General features: G+C 37.1%; 1 protein-coding gene across 1 annotated transcript in view; it reads right to left on the reverse strand.

Moving 5' to 3' along the window:
* The window catches only part of LOC109831135, a 23,044-nt gene continuing 8,218 nt past the window's right edge, over positions 279-15,104 (reverse strand). The window contains exons 6-8 of the mRNA XM_020398474.1: positions 7,591-7,739; positions 1,365-1,462; positions 279-285 (exon numbers count right to left, since the gene is read on the reverse strand). Of these exons, the coding sequence (XP_020254063.1) occupies positions 279-285; positions 1,365-1,462; positions 7,591-7,739 (254 nt within the window). The remainder of the gene's footprint in view (positions 286-1,364; positions 1,463-7,590; positions 7,740-15,104) is intronic.

The following is a 15,104-nucleotide window of genomic DNA, read 5'->3' on the forward strand; positions in this document are numbered from 1 at the left end:
AATCAAATTCAGCATGATCTCCAACCTAACACTAAATGACATTCTTCATTGACATGAATAGTGCACGTATACCAGCAAATTATATAGGTTTAAGTATGTAAGTTTCATAATAGAAGCATTTCCACCAACATCAAGTAGCAGGTTCATTTGCATGAGCAGACATGCTCAGCTTCAAGAGCTAATATTTATAATTAATAAGTATTAAGATTAAGAGCATCAACAGTTCAACTGATCTGTATATCATTAGAAGAAAAAGATAAGGATAGACTATAAAAGAACTACTTGCTGTTTGAATGATTCAGTTTAACAGATACACAAAAAAAGTACACTAAGTAATATCTTCAAAATGAATATCGAGACAATGTCACCGTATAGGAAGGCCAATTAATAAATTATAATTATGTCAAGAAATCAGCATGATAGAATAAGTACACTAAGTAATTCTTAATTTTTACGCATGTTCATCAATTTCCAATTTCTGAAGACAGGTGTAAAGAAAATCTTAAGATATGTAGAACATTCTTCACCTCTCCAACATATTCAATGAGAAACTACTCTTGAGATACATCTTCCAGCAGCCTCTTTCTGCTCAAGTTTTTAAAGCCTATAGAAATACATCACATCAATTTGAAGAAATATAGTGGTCAAGTAATACGTCATTCGATAGAAAATGAGTTGAATTATTTATTTATTTTTACCAAGAGTTATGCTTTTCTAGTTTATTTTGCATAGCGAAGACCCCTGTTGCCTGACTTGATTGGATTGAAACATCTATAAGCATTGGAGTTCAACAATTTAATCTTAATACCCAACTGAATATTGTAATGTCCATTCTAATCCTGACTTATCCTAGTTGCAGTCTGATGTTGCCTTGTTATCTAGATTGTGATCCTAAGTCCATGACAACATTGCATCAATATAAAAATCACTACCTTGATTATTAGGTGATTCAAAATAATGTTAATTACAAGTTATCATTCTTTTTATTACTCCTTGATTTTTTTTTCACTCTCTGTTCGCTTCCCTTCTCATTTTCTCTTTATTTTTACTTTCTTCATTCTCCTTTGTCTTTCCATATTCTCTATTGCTTTTTTGTTTAATTGAACACCCAAAAGAAGTTTCAGCTCTGAATCCTGTTGCCACTCAACATATTTTGTGTGGATAAACTATTTCATAAAATACAAGAATAGAGAGTGAAAACTGCAGATGCCCTTCCGAGAATTTTTATTAAATGATACACAAATAATGAACTCAGCAATCTTTAGGACTTGTTAAGCTTTAAACAACTAGCATTCATTATAAGAAAATGAAAATCAATGTACACAATGAAAAAGAAGAACATGTGAGTTGAACAATTCACTTACCATGTGCGTGGACATTGCAACAAGAGATATTCAAGTTGCAAGATGTTCTTTGCAGTGCACAATGGGCTTCCGAATCCCACATCTGGCTCAACCAATCCCTGTCAAGAATCATAACAAATTCAAAATCTTAATCCAAATTCCAAATAAACAACTGTTTGGGCTAATCCTAAATTGATTAAAACTTATAAATCTCTTTAAGACACTGATGAAACATGCAATATGCTACCTTAATCATTGAGTTTCAGATGAACGACCACTAAGGGCATTTTAAAGTCAACTAAACTTTCCAAATTTCTTTGAGGCATTTGATCAAACAGGAAACGTGCAAATGTGATCAATTAAATTTCAGATGAACAACCACCAGGGTCATCTTAAAATCAACTAATTCTCCTAAGTTTCGGCATTGGACCAAACAGCGACATGCAACTATAATTGATTAACTTTCAGATGAACAACCACTAGAACCAACTCAAAATCAGTCAAATTTACAAAATTTCTGAGACACGGGCAACAAGTAACTACAACCGATTAAACATCTCTGAGGTATTAAATCAAACGGGTAATATGCAACCTTAATCAGTTAAGAGTGATGCAATTGTAAATTCAGGCTGAAAAACCTAGCAGGAAACGTAAAAGAAGACCCAATGATTATCAGGTAACTGATAAGAAGGGTTAATGTTTAACATGCTATGACAAGAAGTATACAACGTATCTGTTAACAGTGCAAATCCCCTCATCGCCTCCATCGACTTCTTCAAACCCTAGGTACAGATCTAAACACCAAAAGCCCATCAAACAATACTCAAAGCAGGGACGGAGGTGGCATGGGGAGAGAGCAGGTCGGTGGCATGGGGAGAGAGGAGGTCGCCAGGTCGGGTAGGGGGGAAGCAGCGGCGGCGTGGGGAAGCAGCGATGGTGGCATGGGGAGAAAGAGGTCGAGTAGAGGAGAACAAGGGGAGAGAGGAGGTCGAGGGGTTGGGGAAACGTTGGGAGAAACAAATGAAATGGGGGGGATGAATTTTGGGGGAACGATTTTTGGCGACGCAGATGAATAAAAAAGCATCGTTAAAAATAAACCTTTTAGGGACGCAAACCAGGGCCGTAAGGAAAATAGATTTTTAGCGACGCTTACCTACACGTCGCGATATATGCACACTATTAGCGATTCCAGCCTTAAAACGTCGCTAAAAATATATATTTTTGCTGACGAAAATGAAAAGAACGCCAGGAAATCCATACACTTTTACCGACGCTAAGCAAAAACATCACTAATAATATACACTTTTAGCGACGCTAATTATAAACGTTAGGAAAAATCTATGTTTTGCCGACGTTAACTAAAATCGTCGGGAAAAACATACTTTATGATGACGTATTTAACCATGCGTCGGGAATAAGCGTTGGGAAAAGTGTAATTTGTTGTAGTGGGTTTGCGTAGATGAGAACGAATGGTTGTCCGTTTCTGGTGCTCCGCACGTTGGCCTTATACATTAATGTGAGAGAAGGATAAAGATTAAAACGTGGGGGGTAGTTGTAGCGAATTGGAGTTTGGTTTTCTTTTATTAACAGTAATAGGTTAAATTTTAAGTCCTATTAAGATTAGCATTATTATCAATGAAGGTAATGGACCCCTTCGTCTTTAAGGAGACCCAATAACGACGGTATTAGGATCAAATCAACGAAGGGACTAGAAAACCGTTATCCCATCTCACATCATTTCTCTAATAATTGTGATAACTTGATGAAGGGTTTTAAAACCGTCGTTATTTTACACACATTAATGACGGTCAACTAGTCCCTTCACTAATTTTGGTCGCTAAATACCGGATTTCTTGTAGTGTTAGATTCAAAATATTTGTTCAATCTAAAAATATCGATTTATGGGAAATCATTAATTATGCTTATATTGTACCCACGTTGGAGAAATCCAAGTGGAGCAAACATGATAAAAAGTTGTTTATTATGAACAAGCTTATGTTAGAATTTTTATTAAATGCATTTGATTCATTTATGTCTAACAAGCTTGATTCTTTTGATAGTGCTTACACCTTATGGAAATTTATTGAAGCACATCAAGGAGACTTGGAGGCGATCCGACAATACTGCTTCCTTTATAAATGATTATTTATGTTCTACTTCTAAAAATGCATATGTGCCTAACAATGAAGATTTGAATCTTATGAATAAAAGCATTTTATCTTTAGATTCAACTTTGAAAACATGCATTAATAATCATAAGAGGCTTATGGATATGTGTGCCAAGTCTAAGTCATCATCTACTCATTATGCACACATATATAGCAAAATTTACAAATGCTCTATTTGCGGCCGAAAAGGTTATTTATCTAAATTTTGCTATGATGCACACAAACATAAAAATATCAATGCTCCTTGTGCATCTCATGTAGCTTCTTCATCACATGTACACACACATGAACCCATTATTCATCATAAGCATGCTCATGTGTATAGATGTGATCATTGTGGTCGTTTTGGTTATTTGGCTGAATATTATTTTGATTTGAAAAAGAAATCTCATTTGCCAAATGCTTCTAGTAGACCACATATTTTTAAATGTGATGTTTGTGGTAGATATGGCCACTTAGGAAAGTTTTGTTTTGATAAGGTTTCTCATTTGCAAAATAATTTTAAAAGATCACTCATGTTTGCAAATGTTTCTAATGTTTCCCGTGCACGAGCAAATAGTCCATAAAAACAAATGGATCTCTTTCATTACACATATTGCAATCGGAAGGGTCATTTGAGCGATTATTGCTTTGATCGTGTTAGTGCACTACATGCGCCCAAGAGGGTTCATAACCTAAGGGCTTTGAGCTTTAATGATAGGGGTCATGTCCCTAAATCTTTTGGTACCAAGAGTTCTTGGGTACCAAAACAAATTTAAATTTTAAACCTAGAATTTTAGTATTCTTTCATTTCCTTTTCTTGGTTTTGAAAATTATGCTTTGAAATCTTGGAACATGAAAATAATTTTTTCATTGATCAAATTCTTTTATTTTCATGATTATTAATTTTGTTTTGATGAGAAGACTACGTTTATATAATCCACCGGATTATTGGGTGTTTATTCCCAAATCTTGTTTACCGGGTGTTATAAATATTTATATGGGTTGATACTAGCTCAAGAGCTAGATTTGGTTGCCTCTTTTGATCTTTGTCGGATACGACAAAATTTAATATTGATTTGGTTTCGTATGACTTAAATCTTGATTTATGATTTCATTTGATTGATTTGTTTTCATTTGAAAACCTTTTACATGATTTTCATGTTCCTTTTCTTTTGATTTCATAAATCTATTTTTGATCTTTATGTTTATGTTTTGAGACACATTATTTTAATGATACATTTATATGTGTTCTCATTGTCTTTTTGTATGTGAGTGATATTTAGCATCTTCATGTATGCTTGCTCACATATGTTTGGCATGATCTTCATTTCATATATTCTTTATGGCATTTTGATAAGGGGAGCAATCCTTATATCTTTCTATGTGTTATACTCACCCATGCATATTGATATGGGCAGCTTTCGCTCTCTTCATACCTTTGTCCCCTTTTTGATGTTGTCAAAGGGGTAGAAATATTGTGAGTATATTCTTTCTTGTTTATATGCATGTGTCCCCTTTTTGATGTTGTCAAAGGGGTAGAAATATTGTGAGTATATTCTTTCTTGTTTATATGCATGTAAATAATAATTTATATATTCATTTCCTTTCATGCATATATCTTTTTTGTAAATTATTTGTCATCATCAAAAAGGGGGAGATTGTTGGCCTTCTTGTTTTGATGATGTTTAATAAACAATTTACAACTAATGTTGTTTGTCTAGTGTTTGTGTTTTTGTATTTATTCTAGGCAAACAATGAGTTGGAGGATGGATGGAATCGAGCCTTAACGATCATATCAAATGGAGGTTGGCGGAATTGTGGAGTGAAGCAACGTCAATTCAAGTTAAAGATCCAATTACAAGCTTCTTCCACAAAGTTTACCAAGTCATGCTCATTGAAGACCTTCATCAATATAGGTTTATATTTAGTATAGGTTTATATTATGTGTGTTTAATACTCTAAGCTCAATATCATATACACACACAATATTAGATTTTCTCACAAAATGAGCTATTTTGAGAAAACTATGTGATATTGTTTTATTGACCATGTTTACTTTATATTCATGTGTTATAATGTTTATGAAGACATTTCATAAAGTTTCAATATGCGTTTAAACTCTTTTTGTCAAAAACATGTTCTTAACAAATTCATATTCATGCGTGTTTTTACAAAATAATGAGTTTTCACAATTGAGAAATGAAAATTGAAATTTTATTTTTGTAACATGTTTTTTTTCAAGTTTATAAATATGTTGTAAAGTTTCATCAAGTTTGGAATTGATTTGTTATATTTAATGGAATTTACAAAATCATGTTTTTGTTCGTGCACATGTTCGTGCATGTTTTACAAAACAGATGAGTTTTCATAAATGGGAAGTGATATTCAATAAATTCTTTCTTTTACATCTTTATCTACATGTTTATAAACTTTCCTCAAAATTTTACTATTTTTGGAGTTGATTTACTATGCCCAATTGATTTTACAAAATCGTGTATGTCTGCAGTTTTTTAGAAACTATAAATCTGTGTTCAAACATTTATTTCTCTCAAATGGGAAACGATTTTTAATAAGTTATTTCTCTAACATGTTATTCTATATGTCTAAAACCTTACCACAAAATTTTATAATTATTGGAGCTATTTTACTATTTTTAATTGATTTTACAAAACTGATACGCACTGCTACAGTACCAGCGGTCGACCGCGCTACAGTGCGATCGACCGACGAACTGTCTGGAAAATTCTTTCGTTTCTTACCTTGCTCACGGTCAACCGCACCGGTCGACTGCCGCTCTGTCTTTTCAGTTTCAACGGCTATTTTTTCCAGCTATTTTCTTATGGCTTTTTGGTCTTTTGTTTGGGGTTTTTGGCTGAGGTTCTTGGAGGCTATAAATACCTCATTGATCTCAGTTCTCAACCCATCCAAGAAAATGTTTTTCAAATAGTTTAACAAGGTTTTAAACTTATTTAGTGTTTGTTTAAGTTTGTTTTAAGAAGCTGTTAAGCATTTGAGTGTTTCGGTTTTGTGAATCAATTCCACAAGAGCTTGATGAGATTATCTATTGAAGTTTGAGCTTCCAACTATCCTCCCTCCATCTCTTGTTATCAATTGAGAAGTTTTCTAAACTCAAACTCTAGCTTTACATTTATATACTTGTTTGATTATCATTGTTCTTAAGCTAGATTTTATATTTGAGTTTAGTTGATTTGATTTATACTCATTGTTACACACACTCACTTGAGCTTATTGTATTTACATACATAGTATATTAGGGTTGTGAGAAATTGTAACATTGAGTTATGCTTAATTGAGTTCTCATCTATTATAGAGAATAAATTTATATTTGTTACATTGTGAGTGTTGTAAGGTTTTCGGTGAGCTAGAAAACCGAGTGTGTTGTGAAGTTTTCGGTGAACTAGAAAACTGAGTGTGAGGAGTGACGTTGATCGGTGAGCGTTGAAAACCGACACTGTGAGGTGTAAACGTTATTCAGGTGAGTATAGAAAACCTGGTTGTGATAGTGGATTTCTCACCGGGAGTGGGGAGAGGAGACGTAGGACGGAAGGTCCGAACTCCGTGATCATATCATGTGTTTGAGTGTGCTTTGGCGTTTATGTATACTTGTGTTTATATTTCTTGTTGCCATTGTCATTAGCTCATTATTTATATGATCCACTATCTAGTTATATTTCTTGTTGCCATTGTCATTAGCTCATTATTTATATGATCCACTATCTAGTTCATATTGTTTACCCCTTGTGTTAGTTTTATATCCTTGCATATACATATATCATATTGTATATCTCTTTGATAGGATATATCATCTTGTGTTAGTTTATATATCCTTGCATATATATATTCATCATATAGGATATATCTCATTGTTCATATTGCTTATCCTACCTTATATAGTTGTTATATTTCATACTTGCTAGGATAACTTGTTAATTAGTTTTTATTGGCATATAATCGGGATGCATATGGGGAAGTGGCTGGCACTGAGTAAACTAATGTCGATGTGGAGCCTGCTGCTGCCTCGGAGGGGAACGCTCAATATTCCAGACTGGAGCTGCTGGTGTTATGCTCTGAATCACATGTAGGTCTTCAGGTTCCTTCTGAACACTCTCAATCTCTCGTGTTGCATCCAGTACTGCATAATGGGTTGCAAGTGCTCTACCAGCTAGAGCAAACCTGATATATTTGTCCAGGTCCTTCTGAAACTGATGCCTCCTAATAGTAGGGTCTGTAACCAGATTGGGTTCATATCGACTCAGGGAAGAGAACTCGGCCTCATACTCATCAATTGATCGGCCTCCCTGCTTGAGCTTAACAAACCTACGTAGGAGTTCATCTCAAGCCGACTGAGAAAAATACTTACTGTTAAAGTGCTTGGTGAACATCTCCCACAGGATGGGCCTCTCCAGATGAGTCTTCTCAGCTGTCCACCATATCCGAACGGTATCAGTGAGCTAAATATCCATGAGATTCACCCATTCAGCAGGGGAAATACAGGTCACCGTGAGAATAGTCTTAGTGACCTTCAAGAACTCCCCTGCTAGTAGAGGTCCTTCAGTACCAGAGAAAGAAGGGGAACGTATATATCGGAACTCCCTAATACTAGACTCTGGACGAGGGGGAGGCTGGTGCTAAGGCTCCCCTTGCAAGTGCCTAGCCAAGAGCTGCTGATTCGTAACTAATCCATGAATCATCGTCAGAAGTTAGCTCGGGTCCACTTCGGGCTGCGGGGCACTGCTACCAGACAGGTTACTATAGCCTCGCGTATCCACCATGGTTCTGAAGAAAAACGAGAATCAAAAGAAAAACTAAGGTTAAAATCAAAACAATATATCAGAAAATAGGAACTAAAAAATAGTTACTAAAATAATAGTATAAGAACTTAATTGTAGTCTTACGGATAAAATACGATATGTATCTAAATTGTCCACTATATTCTTACTAGTGAGGACTCGGGATCGCGACCTGCATGGGCCACCACTAAAACCTGTCATGCCCCGCTTCCCAAAATACCCAGGAATTGGAACGTGAACAAGCCCGCGACGTATTAGATTAAGAAGAAATATACACTATCATTTTTTTTCTTCTCAATCCAATATGCTAAGCGTCAAATACATAAATCTCAATCATAGGTCCTTGATCACAATAGTAAGAATATAAAGACAACCCATAATAAGAAATAAACATATCATCAATCGGATCATCCTAGACATAAAATATGGGTCAAACATACCCTTATTACAAAAACGGTCCATCTAGGAATAAAAATACATAGTCCATAAGAAAAAGAAGTACTACTAAAAATACGAAAATCCATCATACAACTAATTAAAGAAAAATATGATAAAGAGTTCTAATTTTCTATAACTACTACAGAAGAAAACTACTACACTTCAGCTTGTTCTTCTACTCCATCTGCAAGGCACTCCTACTGAGAATCCTTTGGCTCCTGTACGATTCTAAACTAAGGCTGTCCATCTCCTAAATATGACATACACCAGAGAAAATAGGTGTTCGTTAGCGTGCATGGCACGCGGCAAGATCCCACAAGGGAGAAATAGTAACGGTCGAATGGCCAAGGCAAAAACAGTAATAATAAATAGAAGCATGTGGCTAGATACTAAAAACTAGATGAAATCCACCAATGGTATATAATAGTCAAGAATCTATGAAAATTAACCAAGTAACAAGAGCATGCAGCTAGCCATCAGAATAATTATCCTAGTAATAATGTCATACAACTAGATGGGATTCATACTTAAAAATCTACAATAAGAGACGTAGTACGTCGAGCGAAATAATTCAAACAAGGAAACCATCATGTATATACCACATGTCTTAAATTGTAGATAATTGAATATTAACCCCGATCTATGTATGAAAAGAATACAACTGGCCTACATCTCACAAGAATCCATAGATCATTCAAATTAACCCCGATCTATGTATGAAAAGAATACAACTGGCCTACATCTCACAAGAATCCATAGATCATTCAAATAACAAGGTCATGTAACTAGTCATCCTATAACAGGTCACTGGTTCACATCTCACACAGAGTCAATGCTCATATCATCGGATAACTGACTGTTCACAAATCTCCTACGTACATCCAATACAATTACACAAACTCGGTAAGAGGACTACACGCAATTTGTTTTCAGCCTGGTCCGGACTCAAGCTAAACTCGGGTGAATATCAAACTCATGGACCAAAGTAGCGACACCGATCTACTTTGACCTAACAAACCAACCCCAGTGGCAACACCTATCCACTGGTGCGAGCCTAGAAGATATATCAACAACCTTATCCAATTACATGAACCTTGACTTCCTCATCCCAACCCTTCTCACTTTTCTAAGTCAACCATAATCCTCATTGAAACTCGCGTTCACCACCTAAACTCAGTCAACACACACACACACACATGTCACTAAGTCTGTTTATGACGCACGAGACCACTAAGTCATGAACTACTAAGGTTCTCAATCACTACAAGAGGCAATAAATAAAACTAATTATATACAATGATAACATGGCATGTCGAACATGATTAAGCAAGTTCATAAGGCATGAGTAATAACTGCGAACGAAATACGGAATGCATGAACAGAATTTACACAGCATAAAAACACACCTAAATAGACTTCATTAATATCTTACTAGTGAGGTGTCCAAACTTCTCATGCAAGCTATCCGTAATTAAGTATCCTCTAATATAATAATGCAGAAAAGAAAACTGTAAACCGATGTCGTTTTGCACATGAATTGTCATGCTCTACGACGATCAGTCACACCATCATAAATAATAAATATTCTTTTTCCAAAATTATTCTTTAAAACTATATCTCATTATAACTAATTTAATATAAATATATATTTGTTAATTCTTTTCCACATAAAAAGTAATATTTTCTATTTTATAAATTACCTTTAATTTATTTCTTTTTCGATAATATTTCATAAATTCTAATTTTAACACCTAACTTATCATTTCATGTCCGTAAATACTTAGTTATAAATATACAAAAACTATTAATGTCTTATAAAATCTATTTACAATACATACTCATCATTTCATGCTCCTTAATTCTCAGATATAATTACCACAAAATATCTTATTATTATTTCTAAAATATTATCTAATACTATTTATCAACATTCCACGTCAAATATTCACAATATGCACATTACCGACATTATCATATCTAATTAAATTATTTAATCGATAATATTTGTAAAACAAGAAAATGTGGAGAGGCGAGATCTTGTCTCGGCGCATCGAACAAATCGACGTCGACGATATGGGTTGGATCTGATGCGAAGAAGCGTAGCAACGAACTCGGATCGGTGTCGGACAGCGGTGAGCTCGGGAGAGAGGAGGCCAACGGGGGAGACGGTGTCGGGTCTTGTGGAGGGGCTGTCGCCATCGGACGTGTGGGCTGAGGCATGGCAGCGGACCGGCAATGAGAGGCCTGAGGGAGGCAAATGCAGATGGGTCTGCGGCATGGGGATGAGAAGGGGAGGCGCTCGACGGGCTGAGGCCAAAGTGACGAGGACTAATGGGAGGAGGGAGGAGGCGGAGTTAGGTTGCGGGTTGTGGTGGTCGACGAGGTGGAGGGTCAGAGGTTGTTGTTGGGGCGGTTCGGACGAGCTTGGGAAGGAGATGGCTGTTGGATTTAATCTAATAAATCTATTTGTGGGCACATATGATTAATCAATGTGTATTGCTATCTTTCAGGATAACCCACTAAAGTGATCAATTAAGCTGGGTTAACTTGGTATTTAAATAAGTCATGGGGTTATCATGGGGTCATATGTGCAGATACCAGGTTGTAATTGTAATTTATTGAGGGGCTAAATTACAAAAGTACAACATCTATAAATAAGGGGTTATGGTCCCTAACCTAGGGTTACATTCTCTAATTCTCTACACCCCCATCTAGCTAGAGAAATTCGGATTTAGAGAAACCCTAAGGTTAGAAGATCCAAAACCCAAAATCAAGATCAAGCAATGGATTCAGGTATAAGCTTCCGCTCTTTTAGATTTTTGTTAATCTCTTTGAATTAATCATGGCTATATGGTTTTAGATCTCAAGTTTATGATGTAGATCTAACAAGTGGTATCAGAGCCACCTTGATTAATTCTTAGAGATTTAAGTTTTATTGGGTTTTTGATCTTAAATCTCTGGTTAAAGATTCAATTTTTGGGTTCGGATGAACAGTAATGTTCGGTGAACAGTAACGAAAATTTTTTGTTCGGATGAACAGTACAGTTTTTCGGATGAACAGTAACTGAAAAGTCGCCGGTGAACAGTAATTTTTTGGATTTTTCTTTGATTTTTTCTTCAATTTTTTCCAATTCTGAATCTGTTTTGAAAATAAAAATCAAAGATTTTTTTGGGTTTGACGGCGGCGGTTTCAGTTTGAAACCCTAAGGGTTCATGGCGAAAATTAAGGAGGTGGTTACCTCAAACGAACCTCGCGTTCGTTCAATTTTAACCGAGCTTCGCGCTCAACGAACCTCGCGTTCGTTCTAAGGTGAACCTCGCGTTCAACTCAGGTGAGCGTCAAGCTCAATTTTAACGAACCTCGCGTTCGTTCTAAGGTGAACCTCGCGTTCAACTCAGGTGAGCGTCAAGCTCAATTTTAACGAACCTCGCGTTCGTTCTAAGACGAACCTCGCGTTCGTAATTCAGACGAACCTCGCATTCGTAATTCAGACGAACCTCGCGTTCGTACTTCAGACGAACCTCGCGTTCGTACATCAGACAGAACTCGCGTTCGTAGCTTCAGACGGATACCTCTGCGTTCGGTAAAATTCCCCCCCAAAAAGTGGGCGAACCTCGCGTTGCGTACTTCGAGCGAAACCTCGGTTCGTACTGTCAGGACGAACCTCGCGTTCGTAATTCAGACGAACCTCGCGTTCGTACTTCAGACGGAACCTCGCGTTCGTACTTCCAGACGAACCTCAGCGTTTCCGTATTCAGACGAACCTCGGCGTTCAGTACTTCAGAACGGACCTTGCGTTCGAATACTTCCAGACGAAGCCGTCGCGTTCGGACTTCAGACGAACCTCGCGTTCGTACTTTAAAACGAACCTCGGCGGTTCGTTCCCGTGCAGATTGAACGCGTTGAGCTCGAAGGCTTACATCTTCCGCAGGGTCGCTGGACCGCGTTGAACATCGTGTCCGTTAGGGCTGCCCGGTCGTTCGAGGCGCTTACATGGGTGTCAGCACGTCTCGCCACCAGGCGAGAAGGGTATATCGCGGTTCAGGGCGGTAGGTGGGACTGCCGGGGAGCGTCGCGTATCTTTTATCAAACGAGGACCTCAGGCGTTCGTTCACTTTCAGACGAATCGCTCTGCGTTCGTGCTTAAGTGAGTCTGCCGTACTCAATACAGTTTGAACCTCCGCGTTCAAAGGTTAAGGAACCCTCGTGTTCAATATAATGGTTAAGGCCTCGGCTTTTCCATGGTCCACTTTGGTACACTTATTTTATTCAATTAAGTTATGGAGCCCTAGTTTAAGCATGTGAGAACCCCAATTAAGTTTTGGAGAATTCAGTTGATTTAAATTTTTAATTAAATCTAATTCGGTTTTTAATCAATTATTTAATTGCAAATATTTGACACTAAGGTATTAAGGTTGTCTCTGCAAAGCCTTCCAATTGATTAATTAGAAGCAGAAGTTGCAAGTAACCTCTCATTGTGTAGAATTGTCATGAGGAATGGTGAGAGTGTTTTGTGTGTATGCTTTCGTGTAAATATTTAAATCGGCGCCGCAAAGGAAGGTTAATATTTAATTTAGAATCTGTATAGCACAATTCTGCGATGATAAGCGTGTGACAATTAAAATAAAGGTTTACTGTGAAAATGAATGCGATCCAAAGATAGTTTCATTATTTTGACATGAGTTATTCGTCAATGGTTTGATCATTGCAACAAGGTATCACTCAAGTTAATATATTGTCGCAAAGACTTGATATTAATGTTGTGCCGGTATCCTGATGGGGATTGGTGCATTGATTTGAATTTATTGATTATGGTTATTTGATCGTGAGCATTTTTGTTTAATTTTCAAGCTAAATGAATCTGCTGCAACTATTTCTGGCTAAGCATGCAACTCAATTATCCATGCCTAAATGGAGCAAAGATTCAAGGTTTTGGAGAAGAGAACAATTAATTGTTCTGTGGCTGCATGGATTTTTGCGACTATGCATTAAGAAACTGAACAACCCCAACGCTCTCAATGCGGATAGCACTCCTGATGCAAAAGAAGGAGGCATGAGAAGTGGGACGTTCAAATCGGCATGAAGTGCTTATGATCATATAGCGCGGCGTTCGGCGGTAAGCCTTCCAGAGGATAAGAATCCGAAGGATTACTAAGGCTAAAGATTCCTTGCCGAAGATTGAGAAGCGTTTGTGAAAAACGAATAAGGTAGAAACAAGCACGCTTTTAGCTCGGCTTGATTTCAAAATGAAGTATAGAGGGCCCCAAAAAGGAATACTCAGGAGTACATATGGAAAATGTCTGGCATATGCTTGCAAAGCTTAAGCGCACTTAAAACTCGATCTTTGTGACGAGTTCATTAGTGCATCTGGTTTTGTTGTCTTCTGTCGCTAGTCAGTTTAAACCAATTAAGGTGGGCAGTTATAAACTTGTGCAAAAGGAGAAATTGGACCTCTAAAATGAGCTCATTTCAATAGTCTGTGTGGGCAAGAAGAAGAAACAGGTTGAAGCAAGACAAGACACGGAAAAGTGGCTGCATTTGGCGCTACGCCTCTAGGATTAAGGGCAAGAAAGGAAGCAGATAAAGGAGCTGCTAAGGGTCCAGTTGAGAAAAACAAACATTAAGGATAAATCAGGGTTGTTTGCTCTGTAAGAAGCCCTGGACATGTAAAGAAGGATGCTGTACAAAATATCAGCGCTGGCGTGGAGGAGGGGGAGGCTTTGGGTCTGTCTGAAGGTTAATTTAGCTTCAGTACCTAGAACACTTGGTGGTTAAGGACTCTGTGCTACTACTGCACACTAGTGTTTCTAAATGCAGGAGTTGATGAGCTAAGCTACCGAAAGCCAAGGTGATGTTGAAGAGACACATCTTTGTGGCGGACAGGACAATCGGTAGATGTGGCATAGGCAATTGGGCAGCTTTAGGTTGTGTTAGGAACTGGTTATTGATTTGGATTTAAAAGATACTTTTGTAGTAGCGCGTCTATTTTTAGACAGGAATTTTGGGTTTCTGTTTTCTCTGTATTGGACAAATGCAGGTTATTCTTGTTCATTGGAAACAGTCAATTCAAGTTTATGCTTTAATTCAAATGTTGATGGGAACGCGGTTACCTTGAGTAAATTTATGAGCAACGCTATATTTGCTTGATACAATTGCTTCTTAGCGATGAATCCTTGCCAATGTGGGGAATCAAGTGGTACTAAGCGTGAAATTAAATAGATGGAAAATTCCGGCGAACATTATGCATAAAGCGCTTAGGTGCATATCTAAAGGTAGAATTGAGCGTCTTGTGTCTGATGGCATTTTAGATTCCCTTTGATTTTTCCGGACTTCAACGTAATGTGTTGAATGTATCACCGGC

Source organism: Asparagus officinalis, chromosome 2 (genome assembly GCF_001876935.1).
Source record: "Asparagus officinalis chromosome 2, Aspof.V1, whole genome shotgun sequence".
Taxonomy (NCBI): Eukaryota; Viridiplantae; Streptophyta; class Magnoliopsida; order Asparagales; family Asparagaceae; genus Asparagus; species Asparagus officinalis.